This window comes from Pipistrellus hanaki (genome assembly GCF_964339955.1).
Source record: "Pipistrellus hanaki genome assembly, chromosome: 15".
Taxonomy (NCBI): domain Eukaryota; kingdom Metazoa; phylum Chordata; class Mammalia; order Chiroptera; family Vespertilionidae; genus Pipistrellus; species Pipistrellus hanaki.
Genome location: NC_140517.1, coordinates 49,619,028 through 49,642,953, shown reverse-complemented (window position 1 = coordinate 49,642,953; position 23,926 = coordinate 49,619,028). Strand labels below are relative to the sequence as shown.

General features: G+C 50.8%; 1 protein-coding gene across 1 annotated transcript; it reads right to left on the bottom strand.

Annotated features, from left to right (window-relative positions):
• Window positions 1-1,181: 1,181 nt before the first annotated feature.
• LOC311633920 (leukocyte immunoglobulin-like receptor subfamily A member 6) lies at window positions 1,182-23,926 on the bottom strand (the record flags this gene model as incomplete). Its single annotated transcript, XM_084906927.1, is given in 9 exon segments — window positions 1,182-1,196; window positions 1,326-1,381; window positions 2,289-2,402; window positions 4,033-4,335; window positions 4,617-4,913; window positions 21,191-21,493; window positions 21,639-21,660; window positions 21,662-21,832; window positions 23,810-23,926. Coding segments are annotated over 9 exon segments (1,398 nt in total).

Here is a 23,926-nt window from a genome sequence, read left to right as displayed (position 1 = left end):
AACTATGGCCTCATGGTTCATAGGTCGACTCTCAACCACTGAGCAACACTGGTCAGGCGATATTGTTTCTCTTGAATACAAAATCAGGCGACTCCCAGAGGTTTCCAGGAGCGGTGGAGGTCCATGTCAGGCTTCCACCTCTTTTGGGAAATGCCAAACCCATCCCTGGAGTGTGGTTTCTGGGTCCCTGTGAGACTAGTGGACCGACAGAGTAGCATACACACTGGGCTCCTGTGATGGGGAGGATCGGGGTGCACATGTCTTCTGACTGAGGGTCAAGTGGTTCAGCTGGGCGTAGGTGACATCCTGGAGCAGGGGGAGAGTGAGTAGGATGAAATGTGGTTAGAGTTGGGGTAGTCTTGGGCTATGGAGAGGATGAGGCCCGCCTGACTGTCCATCTGTCTGTCTGCTTCTGTTTGTCTGCCCTTCTTATCCAGTAATCACCCTGATAGGGATGAAGGAAGGGTGGCCATTACCTTCCCAGGTCTTGGTCTTGAGCGGTTCACCTGGTTGTATATCGCTCTATGGGTGTCCTCATCCTGCCTGTTCTGCTGGAGACAGTGAGACAGAACAGTGTCTCCTTAGTTCCACAGTAGAAATCCTCCTGTCAGTCATCCTCATGTTGCCAGAGAGATGGTTTACATTTTAAATAGACCAGGTCCCTCTCCAGATGGAATATGCAGGGCCTTCCTAAGACATGGGGCCTCTGGAAGCTTCTGTGATTCTGACTCTCATCCTAACGCGCTCTCTCTTGCTCACTGAGCTCCAACCTCATGGAAGTGCTCCTGAAGAAGCAGGTCCTGCCTCAGGACCTCTGCACTCGCTCTTTCCCTGCCTCCCCCCAACCATGCACTCTATCCCTCCTCTTGCTTTATGTTCCTTTACAGCACTTTGCTCTCTGGGACACTGTCTGCTTGTTTGCATATTATCTCCCTCGCTCACAGGTGAACTGGAAGCTTGTGGAGACAGTGTGGCTCATGGCGGCACTGTGGCCCCTAAATGGAGCTGGTAACTAGTGAGCCCCTCACATCTGCTGGGTGAATGAATGAATAGGTCCTGGGGACTTATTCCTGCCTCCTCCTGAGACCTGGGGCTGCACAAGGTCAGACAGAGGACGAAGGGCCAGCAAATGGGGCTCGTAGGAGGGGCTATGGGGTCACAAGGAACCCAGGAGAAGTGAGTCACAGCAGGACAACCTGAGGGCCCAGAGGGGAGGTCAGTATGGAAGCTGCTGAGAAGCAGGTGAGGTGGGACAGGGAAGGGTCCAATGGATTAAACTGGGCAACAGAAGGTCCTTGTGGCCTGGACAGGAACAGGGGTCTCACCCGAGGGTCCGGCTCCACGCTCTCCCCAGGCTGCAGGTCCTTCATGGCAGCATCTGCTGGGGACGAACAGGGGGGTATGTCTCCTGAAAGGTGCCCAAGTTCATAGGGCTGCAGGCCCTGCCTGCTCCCAGATGGGCCATTAACCCAGGGTGAGGTGAGATATCAGGTCAGGCAGTGTGGTCTCACCCTGAACCTCACCCTTCCAGTCTATCTCCTCCCCAAATTTATCCTCAATTCCTATCTCCCCTCCCACAAGGCAGCTGTCTCTTCCTCTCAAAGAGCATCCAAATCTGGACTGCAGCTGGGGGAGGAGCCAGGAGTGTTAGGGGCAGAAATGGGCCATGGGTGGTGAAGTTCTCTGGTCTTTGAGGCAGGAATTACATGATCTGCAGGCCTCTGTCCTTGGCCTCTTGGTGTGTGGTCCTGCAGGAGGTTGGACATGAGCCCCTTTCTGGCCTGGTCCATAGGGTCTGTCTCAGCCCTGGGAGGTTAGGAGCCCCTCCCCCAGGGATGCCATGGAAAAGAAGGAAACCTTAACATTCACATGTGTTCATATTTCTTTCATTTTTAAAAAAATATATTTTATTGATTTTTGTACAGAGAGGAAGGGAGAGAGATAGAGAGCTAGAAACATCGATGAGAGAGAGTCATCGATCAGCTGCCTCTTGCACACCCCAGACTGGAGATTTGCCCGTAACCAAGGTACATGCCCTTGACCGGAATGGAACTGGGACCCTTCAGTCCGAAGGCCGATGCTCCATCCACTGAGGCAAACCGGTTTTGGCTTGTGTGCCTATTTCATGAGACTGAACATCTGTGCTGACACTGTTTACTTTTAGATTTTCTGATTTCAAATTCTGGAGAAGTCTTTTCTTAGCTGACCTTCTCCACCCATTTGGTTTCCTGTGGCAGGTGCTCTGAGCACTTCATTGTGTGACCCAGGTCACCCCATTCCCTACTCACTTGAGGACCTGCCTTTGCTCTGACGCCGGTGTCGGAGGTAGAAAAGAAGGATGGAGAGCAGCAGGACAAGGGCCACCGAGACCCCGATCAGGATGTTCCTGTTCCATTTGGGACCTTGGGCATGAGTGACATCATGAATGAGCCAGTGTTGCCATTGAATGAACACCTACTGTGTATAAGGCAGGTCCTGGGGCCTGTCACTCATCTCCTCTCCCATCACACAGTCATGCATCAGGGATTGCTGACCCCACCACCCACCTCACTGAGGCTCAGAGAGGTTAGCCATGTGCCCCGGGTTACACAGCCTGGATGAGGCAGGGCTGGGACTGGAACCCGGGATTGTGGGTTCCCTGTACTATCCTAACACTACCCCCCAGGGGGACACCAGCTTCATGCTCTAGGCTCCTCTGCAGGGGCCTGTCCACATCTCATCTGGAGCTGAGGGTCATTCCTCATTACCTGCCCCCAGCATAGCAGGGACAGGAGGGTCCAAGTGAGGAGTGGACTCTGAGTCTCTCCTGGATCCATCCCTACCCACAAAGGCCCTGATGCCCCCTGGGAAGGTCGGGCTAGGCTGGGAGCTCTGCCTTCTTGAGCTCTGTGAGGCTCTTATGTCACCTTATCTCCCAGCATCCTGTGAGCAGGATGGGACCAGGGATGAGCAGACAGGAACTCAACATTCAGAGGAAAGAAGGAACCCCACATCCCCACAACAGGAGTAGCAGAGCTGGGAGCTGACCCAGGGCTGATCCACCCTGTTCCCTCCTTTGAGCTGAGCCTGAGCTGCGGGAGAGGACTGGGGGCCTGGACCCTTGTCCTGCTGTCCCTGCCTGTATAGTGTCACCATCACTGAGACAGAGGGGACAGGCCCCATAACATCATGTCCTGGGAGCTTCCCAGTGAGGCCCTCTCCCAGGAGGTCAGGATCAGAACCTCCAGGAAATGTAAGCTGTGGACAAGGATTCTCTCCTTTAAAGTTGGAGACACAGGCCCAGGCAGGGGAAGGGCGGGTCCAAGTTAGGAACTCCATAGGGGCCTGAATCCCTGTGTGGCTGAGCCCTGTCCCAATGGTGACATTCCACCACCTCCTTCACTTACCCCTCTGAGTGCCTGACTCCATGGTGGGGAGCAGCCCATCCTTAGAGCCTCCTTCAGATAAGGATGTGGAGTGAGACTAGGAGCTGGATTCTCCCCAATTGAGCACAGTTGCCCCTCCCAAGGAAGGGCCACAATGTCTCCCTCTGCCCTTCTGACCCCCATCACCATCAGCTGGCAGCCTCACAGTCTCAGGATCCTGGTTCCTGCTATCCCTGCCTAACTCCCAACCCCCTACCACACACAAGTCGTCCTTGAGTATCTGGGAAGATTCGATGCCCTCACAGACACTCAGAACTTCCTGGGTGGTCCGTGCTCCCTCAGAGCCCAGCACTCAGTGACTCACGAGCTGTGGCCATGGGCCCTGTTGGTGGGGAACTGGGGTCCCACAGGATCCTGGGAAGGACAGGAACAGGGCGAGGAGTGGGTGCTAAGCCTGGAGTCGGAATTGTACTCAAGACTCCTCCTACATCTGTGCTGTGGCCCCTAAGACTCTCCCACTGCGCAGCTTCAGGATCCAGGTGAGGAAAAGAATATGGACAGTGGTAGTGTGCTTCTAAGGAGCAGATCTCCTCTGAGTGACCATCCCCAAGCCTGTCACTCCCCTTTCAGCCCATCATTCTCCTGGGGACAGGTCAGGGGCCCTCACCTGAGACCAGGAGCTCCAGGGGCTCACTGGGGAATGACAGCAGGTAGGGGGAGGTGCTGCTTGAGCTATAGCACCTATAGGTTCCCCCGTGGGCTGAGGTCACAGGACTCATGGAGAACTCTGCCTGGTACTGCTGAGCTCGGTGCTCTGATCTCTGACGCAGTGGGGGATTAGCTGCCCCCTCCTTGGACAGAAGGAACATGGCCATCGGTCTCTGTGTCTGACACAGCAGGGTCACATTCTCTCCTGAGGCCACCCTGGGGCCTGGCTGCACCGAGAGAGAGGGTTTGTCAGACAGGTGTCCTAGAGAGAGAGAGAGAGAGAGAGAAAGAGAGAGAGAGAGGGAGAGTGAGGGCTGCCTGTCCACCTTGTTCTGCCCTGAGAGTCACCAGGCCTGTCTGTGAGGACCCTCCTCTCTGTCCGTTTCTGTTTCTCTGAGTCTCTCCCTCTAACCTCCCACACCCTGTTTCTCTCTTCTCTCCCCCTCCCTGGGCATAACGCCTTCACTCTGGCCTCCACACCAGAGACCCCCAGCAGGGCCTGTGAAGAGTCTGGGTCCCTGACTGAACCCATTGGCTCCACACCTGCCACCAGGATTTCCAGGGGGTCACTGGAGGCCGACCACTCAGAGGAGAGGTTGTATCCACCGTAGCATCTGTACCGGCCCCCATGGGAGCTGCTCTTAGTGTCCAGGGGGAAGTCGGCCTGAGAGAGCCCAGCCTGGGGCTGCAGGACTAGGCTCTGGAGGAGGTCCCGTCCCCCCTCCTTGTGCAGAGCGAATCTGTCATAGCCGACATCAGAGCGACACTGGAGGGTCAGGTTCTGTCCGTAGGTGCCAATGGGGCCCTGCTGGCTCAGGAGGGAGGGCTTCCCAGCCTCACCTGGAGAGACAAGACATGAATGACAGGGGCTGCTCTTCCCATAAACCCCTTCTGCTGTCCTGGCCCACAGGTCTCACTCTCTCTGTGTGTGTGTTTGTGTCTCTGTCCCAGGAGCCCCTATGCTCCCCTCACCCTCTCACATGGGGTTCCCTTCCCAGAGAAGATTCCAATGTGTCTGGTGCCTCAATCCATGGATGGGAGTAGAATGGGACTTACTCACCTGGGACTAGGAGCTCCAGGGAGTCACTGGGTGGTGAGCACTCCTGGGGTCTATCCCTGTAACAGCCATAGCATCTGAACATCCACCTGTTGCTGGAGGTCACAGGGGCCAAAGGCAACCGGACCTGAGACAGCCCACTGGGGTGTGGCTCTGAGTCCAGAATCCAGGAGAGCCTGTGATCTCCTTCATTAGTTAAATTGAACCTGTCATATTTCTGCCCTGAGCGACAGTGGAGGGTCACGTTCTCTCCTGAGAGCACGACAGGGCTGGGCAGGGCTGAGAGGCTGGGTTTGCTGTAGGATCCTAGGAGAGGAAGAGACAGCGTGTTAAATGGGCTCACACCTCCCTCATGTCCCCCAGGGCTGGGCTGTGAGAGAGAGACACCCTAAGAGCAGACCGCCTTCCTGAGGGCAGAGCATGAGGCTGGGACCCCTGCATGTCCTCTCACCTGTCACCACCGGCTCCAAGGGGTCATTGCGCTCCAACCAGCCAGTGGGGCTGTTATAATAACAGGAATACCTCCCTGCATCATGACCTGTCATGTGTGTGATGGAGACCTTTCCCTTGTTTGTGAACTTCCTTTGAGTCCATGTGTTCCAAAGCACACATTCTCCTTCCTTGTATAGATCCAACTTATGGGCCTCCAGGGTCCCCCCGCCCCCCCCCCCCCACACACACACACCAGAGGGTCACAGGGCTCCCATCAGGGATCCCAGGGCCTGGCTCAGCCCAAAGGGTGGGTTTGTGCAGGGTCCTTGGAAGGAAACTAGAGGCTGCATTACAAAGACCTTCACCCACCCTCATCCCCAGCTCAGCCCAGGACCTCTGTGCTCCCTGCTGAGCCCCAGCGGTAAGAGGACTAACAAGAGCCTGGGGAGGACTCACCTGTCTGCACATGTATCTTATGGCCCAGACTCAGCCCTGGAAGAGAGTCTCTGTGAGAGATTTGCACCCGGACGTCTCAGCTGATTCCCCTCCCATCAGGCCCTGTCCACTCAAGCTGCCTGAGCCTGAGGTTCCCCATGAACAAGGGGGTGCCGCCCCCTCCTGCTGCCCCTTCCCATGTCCACAACTGACCGAGGCAGAGAAGAGTGCAGAGGAGGGACATCATGGCGTCTGCTCTGAGGGCTCCCGCTCTTCAAATGGAGGAGACTCAGGGCCGGAAAAACAGACGCACAGGATGTGGTGGGTCAGAAGCTGCTGCAGCCCTTCCGTGTCCCTGAGCTGTGCACCCGCTGCCTGCGGATTCTCCTATCCTGGGCCTGCTCTGAGTTTCCCCAAACTAAGGGCTCAGGAGGAGAGAAGGCTCTCCAGGTCAGGTGCCCGATCACTCTAGGCGCTGCAGGGATCTTTTCCTTGGTTCCCAGAGACATTCGGTCTGGCCTTTGGATTCTGTGACGACAACTTTGAGTGGACTTTGCAGGGTCAGGTTGGTGCTGTGTGTCCATCAGGAAACAGTCTCAACTCCCACTGGACATTTTTATAGCACAGGTGTTAGTCATGATTCCTCAGTTGTTCACATGAAGCCCAAAATGGAACTGCCCATGGACCCAGCAGATCCCACTGTGGGAATATATCCTCAAAACCTGAAACACCAATCCGACAGAACATATGCTCCCCTGTGTTCATAGCAGCGGTATTTGCAATAGCTACCACCTGCAAACAGGCTAAGTGCCCATCAACTCTGGATGAAACAGCTGTGGTACATTTACACCAGGGAATACTATTCACCTGTTAAAAAAAAAAAAAAAAAAAAAAAAAAAGGAAATCTTACAATTTGAAACATTAGGGAGGGACCTGGAAATTATTACACTAAGTGAAATAAGCCCATTAGAGAAAGACAAATATCCCATGATCCCACTTATATGTGGAATCTAATGAACAAAGTAACTCAATAAAATAAAAATAAAAGTCCAGAGGCATGCTCCATGGAAGAAATAGACAGATCTCAGAGAAGGAAGGAGGCAGAAAAAGATTAATCAAAGAACTTACCTGCTTATATGCATAGCTCAAAGACATAGATATTAGTGTGCAAAAGGCCTTCAGTGGGATGTGTGCTGGGTGGAGGGGGGCATACAAGCAGAGATGAAGGTCATCTGTAATCATGTCAGTAAGAATACAAAAGATATAGTATTATCTTAAGGAGAAGCTATCATCTATCTATCTATCTATCTATCTATCTACCTATCTATCTACTTATCTATCTATCCTATGTATCTATTAGTCTCAGTGACCAAACAACCGGTTGACTGGTCACTATGACGATCACTGACCACCAAGGGGTAGACGCTAAATGCAGGAACTGACCCCTGGTTGTCAGTGCACTCGCGCAGCGGGAGCACCATTAAGCTGACCTACGTGAGACAGACACCAGCCTCACTGCTGGCGAGCACAGCTGTGGGGGTGCGAGCCTCACCCGCCTCCGTGGTAGCACTACTGAGCGGTGGCAGGTGCAGTGGGCGGTCAGGATGAGCGGGAGTGGCGTGGTACCTGGCCTGGGCTTGGGCTCCTCCTCAGCCTCCTGCCACTTCATGCATTACTCCATCCCTTGGGGGATTTCAGACTGCCAGTTTTGGTCCAATCCCTCAGTCTGGGCTGCCAGAGGGTGCAGGCCAGGCTGAGGGACCCCAACCAGTGCACGAATCAGTGTATGGCCTCAAGGATAAAAAGAAAATGAGAATGCTCATGGCAACATTATAGAAGACATACCAAGACAGGAGGAGAAATGGATTTACAGAGTGACAGATGACAGAGGGGAGGTGGATGGGAGGACTTGATGAAGCATGGGAATCGATTCACTAAAGAACATATATGCACAGTGCATGGACACAAGCAACAGTGAGGTGAGGGCCAAGGGAGGGAAAATGGGGGGGTGGGGTGGAGGTGGGCAAACAGAAGAAATGGGAGACATCTGTAACAGCATCAACAATAAAAATTAAATACATTTCATGATGTTGTGTAGATTCCACATTTCAGTGATTTTATATGGAACCTGTCCTACTCTGACTGACTCACTTCACTTCGCATACAAACCTCCAGGTCCATCCCTACTGTGGCAAAAGGCAGGACTTCCATCCTTTTTCACAGCCCAGTAGTACTCCATTGTGTAAACTTAACACAGCTTTTTTATCCACTCATCTACCAATGGGCAAGTGTGCTACTTCCACTTCTTGGCTGTTGTAAGTGATCTTACAGTGAACGTAGGGAGTGTGTATCAGGTATATTCTTTTGAATGAGCATTTCAGGTTTCTTTGATTCCATCCCCAGAAGTGGAATCACTGGGTCAAATGGCAGTTCCATGTTTTTCTTTTTTTGAGGAACCGCCATAAGGCTTTCCACAGTGGCTGCACCCGGCTGCATTCCCAGCAGCAGTGCACGAGGGCTCCCTCTTCTCCACATCCAGCACCTGCATTTCCCTGATTATTAGTGACTTTGTGAATATACAGCAGAGTTAGGGCAGGATCTGAAAAATGATGCTAGGAAAATTCTACAGGCACATGCAAAGAAGGAGGAGGAGGAGGAGGAGGAGGAGGAGGAGGAGGAGGAGGAGGAGAAAAAGAGGAGGAGAAGGAGGAAGAGGAGAAGGAGAAGGACCACCCACTTACACCATACATAAGAGTGCACCCAAAATGGATAAAAGACTTCAATGTCGGTCACAAAGGCACAAAATTCCCAAGAGAGAGACACTTCTTGTGTTGTCACCTTAGAGGCAGGCGAGGAGCAGAAATTCACAAACACTAAGTCTATATTCAGCTCCTGTGGACCTGCATTTCCTGAGGCTGAGAACTTGGGGACCAAGGAGCTTCTGAGAAAGGGGAGGCAGGGGCTGAGCCCAGCAGAGAAGGTCACAGGATGTGGGAGGCAGGGTCCTCACACCACAGGCGCACTGTTCACAAGGCGCTAGCCTCACAGGAAGGCAAAAACCTGCTTCTCGTCCTAAAATTAGCAGGCGCTGAGGGTCTGACTGGAACCACATCTCTGAATAGCCTACATGTATTTGTTTTATATTGATTTTTTTTTTCTGGGTTGACAGTGGTTCACAAAATTATACAGGATTCAGGTATATGATTCTATACCACGTCATCGTTACACGGTACTCTGTGCTTATCACCCTAAGTCTAGTCTATTTCCATACCCCTTACCTCCCCCAACCCACCTTACCCCCTGGCAGTCACCACAGTATTGTCTGTGTCCATGAGACTGTTATTTATTTGCTTAATCCATTCACCCTTCTCCCCCAGCCCACAACCCCCTCTCCTCTGACAGCTGACAGTCTGTTCTCTGTATACACAAGACTCTCTCCACTATGTTTTCTTTTCAATTTATTTTGTTTATTGTATTCCAAATATGAATGAAATCATAGAAAACTTGTCTATCTCCGACTGGCTTATTTCACTTGACATAATGCTCTCCGGGACTATGCATGCTGTCGCCAAAGGTCAGAGTTCCTTCTTTATTTCACAGCTGCATATTATTCCACTGTGTGAATGTACCAGTTTTCCTCTGCTGGTGGGCCCATGGGCTGTTTCCAGATCTTGGCTATTGTAAATAACGCTGCTGTGATCACAGAGGGGAATAGATTTCTGTGGATTTATTGATGATAAGCCATTCTGAAAGGTGTGTGGTTTCCATTTGCCTCTCTCTGATGATTAGTGATGTTGAGTATCTGTCCATATGTCTACTGGCCATGAGTGTGTCCTCTTTGGAGAGGTGTCTATTTAGGTGCTCTGCCCATTTTTTTTATTGAATAGTTTGGAGGTTTTGTGTTGAGATTTATAAGTTCCTTATAAAATGTTAGACAATGAGCTCTTATCAGATGTACTGGCAAATAGTTCCAGATTCCCTGGGCTGCCTTTTCTTTTTGTTGATGGTTCCTTTGCTGTGCCGAAATGTATCCTTTCCTGTGCCATGCCAGCACAGCCAAGGGTTCTGTGAGTCTGAGGAGGGTCAGTGAGGAATTAAAGATAAAACAAAGAAAGAGAATATAGCTGGGGCTCAGTGGACCTCCTGTGCCCGGATGAGGCCACAGGGAAGGGCCTAGCCAGCAAGCTGAGCCTTTATTTTGTAGTCAGAAGGAAACAAGGTAGTGATCAACATAGTTACCAGGTACTTGTGAGTTTCACTAATTTTGGCAGCCCGTGCTGCACCTCCCACAGCCCATTAGCTACTCAGGAAGGATCTAGGGAGCAGCCATAAGGTCAGGCTTAATTATGCTAAGAGGGCTCTGCACTCTAAGCTAGGACTTGTTTGTGGCTCTGACACTGGTCAATCCAAAGCTTAACTCTAGAGCCTCTCCCTAAAATTTCCCCTTACACCTTCAATTAGAAAACAATAAAATTCTATTGTTTAATCATTTTTAATTGACAGATTTTATTAAAGCCTAGTTGACATATAATACAATGTCATATTAGTTTACAGTGTACAGCATGGGTAGGATATTTAGTGTTGACTATCTGTTCTTCCCCTTCTCACTCATCCTTCCTCCCCTCCCGTCTGGCAACCATCAGTTAGTTAGTTATTTCTATGGGTCTGCTTTTGTTCCCTTTGCTTTGAGGATGGGAAAAATCCCAGAGATAGGTGACATCTTTCCTTGAATGAATCCTTTCACTCAGCATAATACCTTCTAGGCCCATCCATGTTGTCCCAAATGGCAGCATTTCATTCTCTTTATGGCAGGTTTATATTCCATTGTGCATACATGCCACATCATTATCATCTAGTTGTCTATGGATCTAAGGATCCAATGCAATCTTTTTGTGTGTTTTTTTGCCCCTAAATTCTTGACATGATAGATTGGGCCATTGGTTTATTAAGATTCTTAATTTTATTATTTCATAGGTTTGATGTGTCACATTTACATTACAATTTCAGTGAAAACATGCACTTGTTTTTGTTCACATGTTGGTTATTGAGAAGTCTGTTGCTTTGATTTCCAAATGTAGAGATATTGGCTTATCTTTGACTATAGAATGAGGTGACTTTCTGAGAGTCCCAGGGGCACCTCAGGTCTCCACAGTGGGTGGGGCACTAGCTTAATGTCCATCGGGGAGACTTTCCTGCCTTCTGGGGCCCCTGCAGGCTCCCTCCCTAGATTTTTGGGGACTGAGACCCTCCTGAGCGAGTGATGGCTAGAGCAGCGTACACACAGGGCTCTTCTGAGGGCTCCTCTGATGGGGAGGATGGGGGTGCACTTGTCTGCCTTCTAAGGGCCAAGAGGTTCAGCTCGGTGTAGGTCACATCCTGGAGGGTGTCAGGTGCAGCAGCCTGGAGCAGAGGGCGAGAGAGGGATGAAACGTGGTTGGGGTTTGAGAAGACTCTCGGCCTGGGGAGGATGGGACACACCTGACTGTCCATCTGTCTGTCCTCTTCTCCTTGTCTGTCCTTTGTGTCCAAAACTGCCCCTGATAGAGAAGGAGAGGTGGTCATTAACTGCCTGAGTCTTGATGTTGAGCAGTTCACCTGGGCATACAGACTCCCTGGGGGCCTTCACCCTTCCTGTTCTGCTGTAGAGAGACAGTGAGATGGAACAGTGTCTCATGAATCACTTCACTCAGCATAATAATCTCTAGGTCCATCCATGTGGTCCCAAATGGCAGCATTACATCCTCTTTATGCCTAATGTATATTCCATAGTGTATGCACGCCACATATTTCTCATCTAGTTGTGTATGGATCTAAAGATAAAACACAATGGGTTCTTTTCCCCTAAATTCAACTGTTGAAGTGTTCCTGTCACTTATCCTCATGTTGCCAGATCCAGCAATAAATTTAAAAGATCATCCACCATGACCAAGAAGGACTTTTTCTGTAGATGCAAGGAAGGTTCAATATTTGCGAATCAATACACGTAATACACCACATCAACATAATGAAGGATAAAAATCACATGATCTTATCCATAGATTTGGGAAAAGTACTTGTGAGAATATTTTGTATTCATGAGACTGAGAAAGATGAAAGATGACCTTACATCTGTGCATCTGTGAATCTGTGCTGATGATGAGTGTATTCTTCCTAGATTTTGAGATTCCGGAGAAATCTTTTTCTCAGCAGAACATCTTCAAATATTTGGTTTCCTGTGGTAGGTGCTCTGAGCACCCCATTGTGTGACCCAGGTCACCCCCTTCCCTACTCACCTGATGTCCTGCCTTTGTTCTGAAACCGATGTTGGAAGAGGAGGAAAAGGAGGAGGGAGAGCAGCAGGATCAAGGCCTCCAAGACCCCTATCCAGTACCATTCGGGACCTAGGGCACTAATGACTTCATGAATAAGTCAATAATGCCTTTTATGAGCACCTCCTGTGTGCGAGGCACATGCTGGAACTAGTCATTTATCTCTTCTAACCTCACAGCAGTCATGCACCAGGAATTGCTGACACCCACTTCACTGAGGTTCAGAGAAGTCATGTGCCCCAGGTCACCCAGCCTGGACGGGTCAGGGCTGGGACAGGAAACCAGAACTGTGGGTTCCCTGTTCTGTCCTCACGCTGACCCCAGGAGGACACCAGCTTCGTGCTCTGGGCTACTCCTCTGCAGGGGCCTGTCCATGTCTCATCTGGAGCTGAGAGTCCTTCCTCATCACCCACTCAGAGCACAGCGCGGACAGGAGGGTCCAGGTGTGGGCTGGACTCTTAGTCTCTTCTGCATCTGTGCCCACCCTGCAGGGCCTGATGCCCCCTTGGGAAGGGTGGGCTGGGTGGGGGCCCTACCTCCTGAGCTCTGTGAGGCCCTTATGTCACCTCATCTCTCAGCAGCCTGTGAGCAGGAGGGGGCCAGGGATGAACAGACAGGAACCTGACACTCAGAGGAGAGAAGGGACTGCCCAGCCCCACAACAGGAGCAGCAGAGCCATGAGCTGACCCAGGACTGATCCACCCTGTTCCCTCCTCTGAGCTGAGCCTGAACTGAGGGGGACTGGGTGCATGGACACTTGTCCTGCCTGCCCCTCCCTGTACAGTGTCACCATCACTAAGACAGAGGGGACAGGCCCCTTAACATTACCTCCTGGGGGCTTCCCTGTGAGGCCTCTCTCCCAGGAGGTCAGGGCCAGAACCGACAGGAAGTCGAAGCTCTGGACAAGGATTCTGTCCTTTAAAGTTAGAGACACAGGCTCAGGGAGGGTAAGGGTGGGTCTAATTGAGAGACATCATATGAGCCTGAACCCTCTCATGGCTCAGCCCCTGTCCCCATGGAGGCACCCACCATCTCCCCACAGAACCCCTTACAAACCTTGGATGAAAGAGACCAACCCTCACAGCCTCCTGGGACAAAGATGGGCAGGACGGATGGGAGCTATCATCATCCCAAATGAGCCCAGCTCCTCCCCAACCTGTCCCCCCATATCTCTCTCTGCCATGACCACCACATCCATCACTGCCTCAGACTCTGAGACTCCCAGCCGCCCCATAGCACAAGACCTTCCTTGAGGATCTGGGTCAATTGATCCCCTAACAGACTCTCAGGACTTGCTGGGTGGGATGTGCTCCCTCTGGACAGAGCTCCCCAGGACTCAGCAGCTGTGGAGGGGGGCCTTGTGGTTGGGTAACTGGGGCCTCCAGAGGATCCTGGAAGTGAGGACAGGAAAAGGGTGAGAGACATGCCTGACCCTGGACCCCAATTTACACAGATGCCCTCTTACATCAGTGCTGTGGCCCCTGAGACCTCCCACTACTTTGATATCTAGGTGAAGGGCAAGGGGGTGGGTGGTATGGGAGGGTCTCAACGAAAAGATCTCCTATTTTGGTCACCCTTCACCTTCAGGTGCCCTTCACCCTACTTTTAACCCATAATTCTTCTGGGGACAGGATCCTGAGCTGATAGCTCAGCAGACAGGGTCAGGGGCCCTCACCTGAGACCAGGAGATCCAGGGGCTCACTGAAGTGTGACAGCAGGAAGGGGAAGGTGCTGTGTGAGCTGTAGCACCTGTAGGTGCCCCTGTGGGCTGAGGTGACAGGACTCATGGAGAACTCGGCCTGGTACTGCTGAGCTCTGTGCTCTGATCTCAGTTGCAGGGGTGATTGGCTGCTCCCTCCTTGGACAGAAGGAACGTGTCTCTCAGGCTCCATGACTGACACAGCAGGGTCACGTTCTCTCCCTGGGGCCTGGCTGCACTGAGAGGGAGGGTCTGTCAGGCAGGTGTCCTAGAGACTGGGAAGGAGGGAGGGTGAGGGCTGCCTGCCCACCTTATTCTGCCCTGAGAGTAACCAGGCCTCTCTCTGAGGACCCTCCACTCTGTCTGTCTTTTATTCTCTGAGTCTCCCCCTGTCCCCTCCCATCCCATTGCTCTCTCTGTCTCTCCCCTTCTCTGTGGTCTGCAATTTTATTCAGGCCTTACCAGCTGAGACCCCCATCTGGGCCTGTCAGAGTGGGGACCCGTGGACAGGCTTTGTGCAGGGGATGACTGGTGACAGGTATGTTTGGGCCATGAGAATGAAATACCTGAACCCACAGTGAGACCAGAGGAAGCTGATGTGGTCACATCAAGGAGCTGTCCTGGCCTTCACCTGAGCTTTTCTGTGGGAAGAGCTGAGTAACAGAAAGCAGAACCAGGAGGCAGAATGCTGGGATTGGTTCAGTGTTTGAGGGGGAGAAGGGAAAAAATGGAGGGCTCACCAGCTCTCCTCCTGGCTGCCTGCAGGAGCTAATGTGGCTGTGTCAATGTTGCTGACCCCAAGAGGAGCAGGAGACTGTCAATCACCATCAGGGGCAAACAGCACTGCCCTCTGAGCCTGGGTGTGTGCTGCTGCTTCTCCCTAACACTTCCTCCCTCTGACTTCCATGTTTTGTGAGCAGAGTCCCAGCTCTCCATCAAACGTTTGCAGTCCTTTCTGCCTCATCACTGCCTCTTGTGACCCAGACTGTCCTTTCTCTAATGCTGTTTATTCCATCTCCCTACTTTGGGTAGAAGAGTATGTGGGAGACAATTCCCAGGTTGTAATCTAAGACGTGGGGATACATTTATTGAACTTCTCTTTTTAGCCTGGACTCTTCTCTTCTTCCTCTTTGCCTACTGGGAAAATTTGTGAAACCTCACCTCTCAGGTTGTTATGAGGATTAGCAGTGCCTGAGACATGAAGGGCCTCAATCTAGTGTCATTTTCTTTCTTTTTTGAAAATATTTTTTATTGATTTCAGAGAGGGAGGGAGTGGGACAGATAGGAATATCAATGATGAGAGAGAATCATTGATCGGGCTCCTCCTGCTAGCTCCACACTGGGTAATGAGCCCAAAACCCCAGAATATGCCTTGACCTGGAATCCAACCAGGACCTCCTGGTTCATAGGTCAATGCTCAACCACTCAGCCATGCCGGCCAGTCAGCTGGTGTCATTTTGTGACCTGGTGAAGGCATGTATATGATAGACATGTGGTGGGAAGGGCTGTTGGAAGCCACATGTGTATCCCATAAGCCTACAAGGTAAATCAGAAGCTGTAGTGCATACTTGGTTGAATGGCACAGACAAAAGGATGCAGGGATGGTGGGGCTCCTCCTGAATCCTAGACTCAGCCCAAGTCAGGAGTGAAGGTGGACATTTCATCAGCAGGTTGGTCCCTAAGCACTAAGGCACTTGGGGCACAATGACCTGGTGGGAGTCCTGCTTCCATAAAACTCCAAGGACACCAGTGGGGCAACCTCCAAGGTATAGGAAGTTACAGGGAACCATGCATGTTTCACTTGCATTTATTTTTATTAAAGCAACAGTCTCATAATGTACAATTGAGCCTTTAAAATATGAAATTCACTAGAATCCAGTAAATACACAATGTCTCAATGACAATGTCTATCAAGTTTCAAGAAGCTTTTATAACCCACCCCCAAAATAAACTAAACAGTCTGTCTCCCATCTGACCTCCTAGTCAACCCCTGACAAAGCCATCAGATTTCTGTTTCTATGGTTTTCCTTTTCCTGGACATTTTGCATAAATGGAATCACACAAAACCTGATTGCAGTTTGTGTCTGGTTTCTGTGACTGAGCTACATTATTATGACGTGCGCCCACAATGTACCAGGTACCCATTCTTTGTTCTTTGTGGTTTAAAATAATCCCAGGATTATGAAGATCCCTCATTTTGTTGGGATACATGTGACCCAGCATGTGACCTAGCATGAAGAGTGAATAGATGTGAATCCAAACCAGCCATGTGGGATCGACTGTCATGTCACAGGGTGACAACAGAAGGGCAGTGGAGGAGAGTCAGCAAAGACAGGGAAGGAGGGAGAGCACCTGAGGTGGATGGAGGAGAACATGGTGCACATTCTCCTGCACCCAAACCTCACCTACCACGTCTACCCCCCTGGACATTCTCAACAGACAGTTTCCCCAACTAAGGTCCCAACTTTCCTTCAGCACCTCCTGGGATCCTCAGATGGGCTCCAAGGCTCCCCCAATTGAATGGTGCGTTGCTCCACCCATATTCACATCCTGTTCATATTGAAGGTCTTTATGGGGGTTTTCCGAGTCTCAAATAGCAGCACCCCAACAAGGACCAACAGGACCACGCCAACTATGCCCATCCGGATGAGATTCTCCACTGTGAAGTCTTGCGGTGGAAAAATAAGAATTGTGGGTAAGAAAGTCTCAGAGGTCAGGGAAGTCCCAAACCTCCAGGGTTATAGTGTCTTCCCTGGGCTCCTAACTTCCCCTTGATATTAGTGTCCCTCTGAGAACTCGGGGAGCTTGTTTACCTCACGTAGGCTCCACACCCAGGCAGAGAGGACGTGCTGAATTTTAGCTGAGGTATGCAACCTTCAACAGATTGTTTTCCATGGCCACATCCCGAACCCACATGGGGAGACAGTGCTGAATTTGAGCCTGGGGGGTAGTGCTGAATTTGAGCCTATCTGTCCACTCCCTCCCAGGGAGTTTGTATCCCAAGACCAGACCCTGCACCAAGTAGGGAGGCTGCACTGAATTTGAACCTGAATGTGAGAACTCGGGGAGGTTGATCCCCAAGACCAGACCCGGTGCACACACAAGGTTGCAGCACTGAATTTGGGTGCATGGACATCCGGAGTTTGTTTCCCACAGTGCACACCAGTGAGACCAGACCCCACACCCACACTGAGTGGCAGTGCCACCTGACTTTGATTCAGGGCAAATACACATAGAGGCTGTTTTCTGCAGGGCAGGAGTGGACCTCCTGCCAACACAGTGTGACCCCGCCTCCCAAGCAAATCTGGGCTCTGAATCTCCACACAAGAGGCAGCAATGAGTACCAGTGACTAGACTCTGTTTCTCATTGCATGCCCCTGGGATCCATGAGTCTCAGTCTATTCACACTAAGAGCAAGCAACTCCAATTCATGGTGCATGTGCACACAGGGACCCTGATTTTCTGTGCGAGGTAGCAACCAAGCAACAAAGACTCTGATATTTTATTCTCTGCATGGACACAGAGAGCATCAGACTCCTGATGTGCACTAGGGGACTTTGGTTTTTGGCACACCTCAGCAGGTTCTCTGTGATGCAGGCAGGGCCCCAAATTCTAGGTGCATGCTAAGTGCCATGAGAGGCCACACTAAGCTCCTGGGACTCTGAACCTGGGCGAGCGTGGCTCCCACCATCCCATAGCAGCCATACGTCATGGTGTCAGAGCTCTTCGGTGACATTTGGGGTGAGAAACTCCCACTGCACATGGCCCAGGCTCCAACAACTCGACATTTGAACCCTCTGGTGATAGTCAGAATGGGGAGACAATGAAACAATCCCCAAAGGAAAGAAAAAGAGGAAACGCCAAGAAAGGAAATGAGTGGAACAGAAGCATGCACCATGACAGAAAAAGAATTCAGAGTAATGGTCATACAGTTCATACACCAGAGGGACGAGAAAATCAACAATCTATGCAAAAATTAAGAAGAAATGAAACATGATGTAGCTACCATCAAAAACACCATGGAATGCCCAAACTGGTTTGGCTCCTTAGATAGAGCATCGCTCTGCAGACTGAAGGGTTCGATTCCAGTCAGGGGCATGTACCTTAATTGCGGGCACGTCCCCAGTGGGGGGTGTGCAAGAGGCAGCTGATCGATGTTTCTCTTTCCTCGATGTTTCTGACTATCCTTCTCTCTTACTCTCTGTAAAAAATCAATAAATTTTTTTTAACACCATGGAAGGCTTCAACAGTAGGCTGGAAGAAGTAGAAGACCAAATTAGTGAATTAGAAGATAAAGTACAAAAACAAGCCCAATCTGAACAGCAACTAGAGAAAAAAACTAAAAAGCAGGAGGAGAGCATAAGGGAGCTGTGGGACAATGCAAAATGAAATAAAATACCTATAATAGGGCTGCCAGAAGGACAAGATGAGCAGCAAGGATTAGAAAATTTATTTGAAGAATTAATGACAGAAGACTTCCCTGATATGGGGAAGAAAAAAGTTATACAAGTACAGAGAGTCCCAAGCAAGAGGAATCCCAAAAGACCCACACCAAGACATGCCACAATTACAATGGCAAATGTTAACGACAAAGAGAATCTTAAAGGCTGCAAGAGAGACAGAGAGCTACCTACAAAGGACCCCCATCAGATTATCAAATGATTTCTCAACAGAAACACATCAAGCTAGAAGGGAATGGAAGGAAATATACAACGTGATACAAAGCAAGGGTCTGAATCCAAGAATACTATATCTAGCAAGACTATCAATCAAAATTGAATGAAAAATCAGGAACTATCTAACACTACAACTTAATGAATTACTAAGCAAAGAACAAGAAAAGTCTAGGATAAGTAGAAGGAAGGAAATAATAATCAGAACTAAATCAGATAGAGAAAAACAAAACAAAGATCAATAAAACATAGAGCTGGTTCTTCGAAAGGATAAACAAGATAGATGAACCTCTAGACAGACTTACCAAGAAGCAAAGAGAGAAGACCCAAATAAAAAAAATCAGAAATGATAGAGGCAAAATAACAACAGACCCCACAGTAATAGAAAGGATTGTTAAAAAAAAAAATACTATGAACAACTCTATTCCAACAAACTAGACAACCTGGAGGAAATGGACATATTCCTAGAACAATACAACCTTCCAAAACTCAATCAAGAAGAATATAAAATTCTCATTAGGTCTATAACTATGGAAGAAATTGAAGCAAAAGGCCCCATAACATCATGTCCTGGGAGCTTCCCTGTGATGTCCTCTCCCAGGATGTCGGGACTACAAAAGACAGGAAGTCTAAGCTTTGGACAAGTATGCTCTCCTTTAAAGTGGAGGCACAGGTCCAGGCTAGGGAAGGGTGGGTCTAAGTCAGGAACTCCACAGGGGCCCAAACCCATGTGTGGCTGAGCCCTTGTCCCAATGGAGGCATTCCACCACCTCCTTCACTTACCCCTCTGAGTGCCTGACTCCATGGAGGGGAGCAGCCCATCTTTAGAGCCTCCTGTAGATAAGGATGTGGGATTAGAGGAGGAGCTGGATTATAACCAGCTGAGCTCAGTTGTTCCTCCCAAGGAAGGTCCACAATGTCTCCTTCTGCCCTTCCGACCCCCATCACCATCAGCTGGCAGCCTCACAGTCTCAGGAGCCTGGTTCCTGCTTTCGCTGCCTAACTCCCAACCCCCTACCACACACAAGTCGTCCTTGAGTATCTGGGAAGATTCGATGCCCTCACAGACACTCAGAACTTCCTGGGTGGTCCATGCTCCCTCAGAGCCCAGCACTCAGTGACTCACGAGCTGTGGCCATGGGCCCTGTTGGTGGGGAACTGGGGTCCCACAGGATCCTGGGAAGGACAGGAACAGGGCGAGGAGTGGGTGCTAAGCCTGGAGTCGGAATTGTACTCAGACTCCTCCTACATCTGTGCTGTGGCCCCTAAGACTCTCCCACTGCGCAGCTTCAGGATCCAGGTGAGGAAAAGAATATGGACAGTGGTAGTGTGCTTCTAAGGAGCAGATCTCCTCGGGGTGACCATCCCTAAGCCTGTCACTCCCCTTTCAGCCCATCATTCTCCTGGGGACAGGTCAGGGGCCCTCACCTGAGACCAGGAGCACCAGGGGCTCACTGGGGAATGACAGCAGGTAGCGGGAGGTGCTGTTGGAGCTATAGCACCTGTAGGTTCCCCCGTGGGCTGAGGTCACAGGACTCATGGAGAACTCTGCCTGGTACTGCTGAGCTCGTTGCTCTGATCTCTGACGCAGTGGGGGATCGGCTGCCCCCTCCATGGACAGAAGGAACATGGCCATCGGTCTCTGTGTCTGACACAGCAGGGTCACATTCTCTCCTGAGGCCACCCTGGGGCCTGGCTGCACCGAGAGAGAGGGTTTGTCAGACAGGTGTCCTAGAGAGAGAGAGAGAGAGAAAGAAAGAGAGAGAGAGAGAGAGTGAGGGCTGCCTGTCCACCTGGTTCTGCCCTGAGAGTCACCAGGCCTGTCTGTGAGGACCCTCCTCTCTGTCCGTTTCTGTTTCTCTGAGTCTCTCCCTCTAACCTCCCACACCCTGTTTCTCTCTTCTCTCCAGCTCCCTGGGGCACCGCATCTTCACTCTGGCCTCCCCACCAGAGACCCCCAGCAGGGCCTGTGAAGAGTCTGTGTCCCTGACTGAACCCACTGACTCCTCACCTGCCACCAGGATATCCAGGGGGTCACTGGAGGCTGACCACTCAGAGGAGAGGTTGTATCCACCGTAGCATCTGTACCGGCCCCCATGGGAGCTGCTCTTAGTGTCCAGGGGGAAGTCGGCCTGAGAGAGCCCAGCCTGGGGCTGCAGGACTAGGCTCTGGAGGAGGTCCCGTCCCCCCTCCTTGTGCAGAGCGAATCTGTCATAGCCGACATCAGAGCGACACTGGAGGATCAGGTTCTGTCCATAGGTGCCGATGGGGCCCTGCTGGCTCAAGAGGGAGGGCTTCCCAGACTCACCTGGGGAGACCAGACATGAATGACAGGGGCTGCTTCTCCAATAAACCCCTTCTGACCTGGCCCCCAGGTCTCACTGTCTGTCTCTGTATCTTTGGCCCAGAAGCGCCTGTGCTCTCCTTACCCTAACATGGCGTTCCCTTCCCAGAGAAGACCAATGTGTCTGGTGCCACAGTTCAGAGGTGGGAGTAGAATGGGACTTACTCACCTGGGACCAGCAGCTCCAGGGGGTCACTGGGGTGTGACCACATATGGGGCCTGTCCCTGTAATAGCCATAGCATCTGAACCTCCACCAGTTAATGGCAGTCACCGGGCCCACAGGGAAGTGGACCTGGGATCGCCCACTGGGGTGTGGCTCTGAGTCCAGGGTCCAGGAGAGACTAAAATCGTCTTCCTTAGTCAGAATGAACCTGTCAAATCCCTGGTCTGAGTGACAGTGGAGGGTCACGTTCCCTCCTGAGGTCACAACAGGACTGGGTAGGGCTGAGAGTCTGGGTTTGCTGTAGAGTCCTAGGAGAGGAGGAGGCAGTGTGTTAAATGGGCTCACACCTCCCTAATGTCCCCCAGGGCTGGGCTGTGAGAGGGAGACACCCTGAGAGCAGAACCCCTTTCTGAGAGTAGAACCTGAGGCTGAGTCTCCTGAGTGTCCTCTCACCTGTCACCACCAGCTCCAGGGGGGTCACTGGGCTCTGACCAGCCACTGGAGATGTTATAGTAACAAGTGTATCTCCCTGCATCATCCCCTGTCATGTGTGTGATGGAGAACTTGCCCTTGGCTGTGGACTTCCTATGTGTCTGTGTATTGCAAAGCACACATTTTCCTTCCTTGTACAAGTCAAACTTCTGGGCCTACAGGGTCCCCCCACACCAGAGGGTCACAGGGTTCCCCTAAGGGATCACAGAGTCTGGCTCAGCCCAGAGGGTGAGTTTGGGAAGGGTCTCTAAAAGTAAATCAGAGGCTGCATTACAAAGACCTTTCACACCCTCAGCCCCAGCTCAACCCAGGACCTTAGTGCTCCCTCCTGAGCCCAAGGGGTGAAGGAAGAGGAGGGACATGGAGTCTGGGGAGGACTCACCTGTCTGCACGTGGATCTCATGGCCCAGACTCAGCCCTGGAAGAGAGTCCCTGTGAGAGATTTGCATCCGGACGTCTCAGCTGATTCCCCTCCCATCAGGTCCCGTCCATTACAGCTGCCAGTCCCTGAAGTGCCCCATGAACAAGGGGGAGCCACCCGCCTTCTGCTGCCCTTCCCCATATCCACAACTGACCGAGGCAGAGAAGAGTGCAGAGGAGGGACATCATGGCGTCTGATCTGGTGGCTCCCGCTCTGCAAATGGAGGAGACTCAGGGCCCGAAAAACAGACGCACAGGATGTGGTGGGTTAGAAGCTGCTGCAGCCCTTCCGCATCCCTGAGCTGTGCACCCGCTGTGTGCGGATTCTCCCGCCCTGGGCCTGGGTCTGAGTTTCCCCAAACTAAGGGCTCAGGAGGAGAGAAGGCTCTCCAGGAAAGATGCCCGATCACTCTAGGCGCTGCAGGGATCTTTTCCTTTGTTTCCAGAGACTCTACACATTCAGTCTGGCCTTTGGATTCTTTGACCAGAATTTTGAGTGGACTTTGCAGGGTCAGGTTGGTGCTATTTGTCCATCAAGAAACAGTCTCAGCTCCCACTGGACATTTTTATAGCACAGGTGTTCGTCATTATTTCTCAGTTGTTCACATGAAGCTCAAAATGGAACTGCCCATGGACCCAGCAGATCCCACTGTGGGAATATATCCTCAGAACCTGAAACACCAATCCGACAGAACATATGCTCCCCTGTGTTCATAGCAGCGGTATTTGCAATAGCTACGACCTGCAAGCAGCCTAAGTGCCCATCAAGTCTGGATGAATGGATGAGTGGATGAAACAGCTGTGGTACAATTACACCAGGGAATACTATTCAGCTGTTAAAAAAAAAAAAAGGAAATCTTACAATTTGAAACATTATGGAGGGACCCTGAAATTACTACACTAAGTGAAATAAGCCCATTAGAGAAAGACAAATATCCCATGATCCCACTTATATGTGGAATCTAATGAACAAAGTAACTCAGTAATAAAAAAAAAAAAAGTCCAGAGGCATGCTCCATGGAAGAAATAGACAGATCTCAGAGAAGGAAGGGGGCAGAAAAAGATTAATCAAAGAACTTACCTGCTTATATGCACAGCTCAAAGACCTAGATATTAGTGTGCAAAAGGCCTTCAGTGGGATGTGTGCTGGGTGCAGGGGGACATACAAGCAGAGATGAAGGACATCTGTAATCATGTCAGTAAGAATACGAAAGATATAGTATTATCTTAAGGAGAAGCTATCATCTATCTATCTATCTATCTATCTATCTATCTATCTATATCTGCCTATCATCTATATCTATCTATCTATCTATCTATCTATATCTGCCTATCATCTATATCTATCTATCTATCTATCTATATCTGCCTATCATCTATATCTATCTATCTATATCTGCCTATCATCTATATCTATCTATCTATCTATCTATCTACCTATCTATCTATATCTGCCTATCATCTCTATCTATCTATCTATCTATCTATCTACTTATCTATCTATCCTATGTATCTATAAGTCTCAGTGACCAAACAACCGGTTGACTGGTCACTATGACGATCACTGACCACCAAGGGGTAGACGCTAAATGCAGGAACTGACCCCTGGTTGCCAGTGCACTCCCACAGCCGGAGCAGCGTTAAGCTGACCTACGTGAGACAGACACCAGGCTCACTGCTGGTGAGCACCGCCATGGGGGTGCGAGCCTCACCCGCCTCCGTGGTAGCACTACTGAGCGGTGGCAGGTGTAATGGGCGGTCAGGATGAGCGGGAGTGGCGTGGTACCTGGCCTGGGCTTGGGCTCCTCCTCAGCCTCCTGCCACTTCAT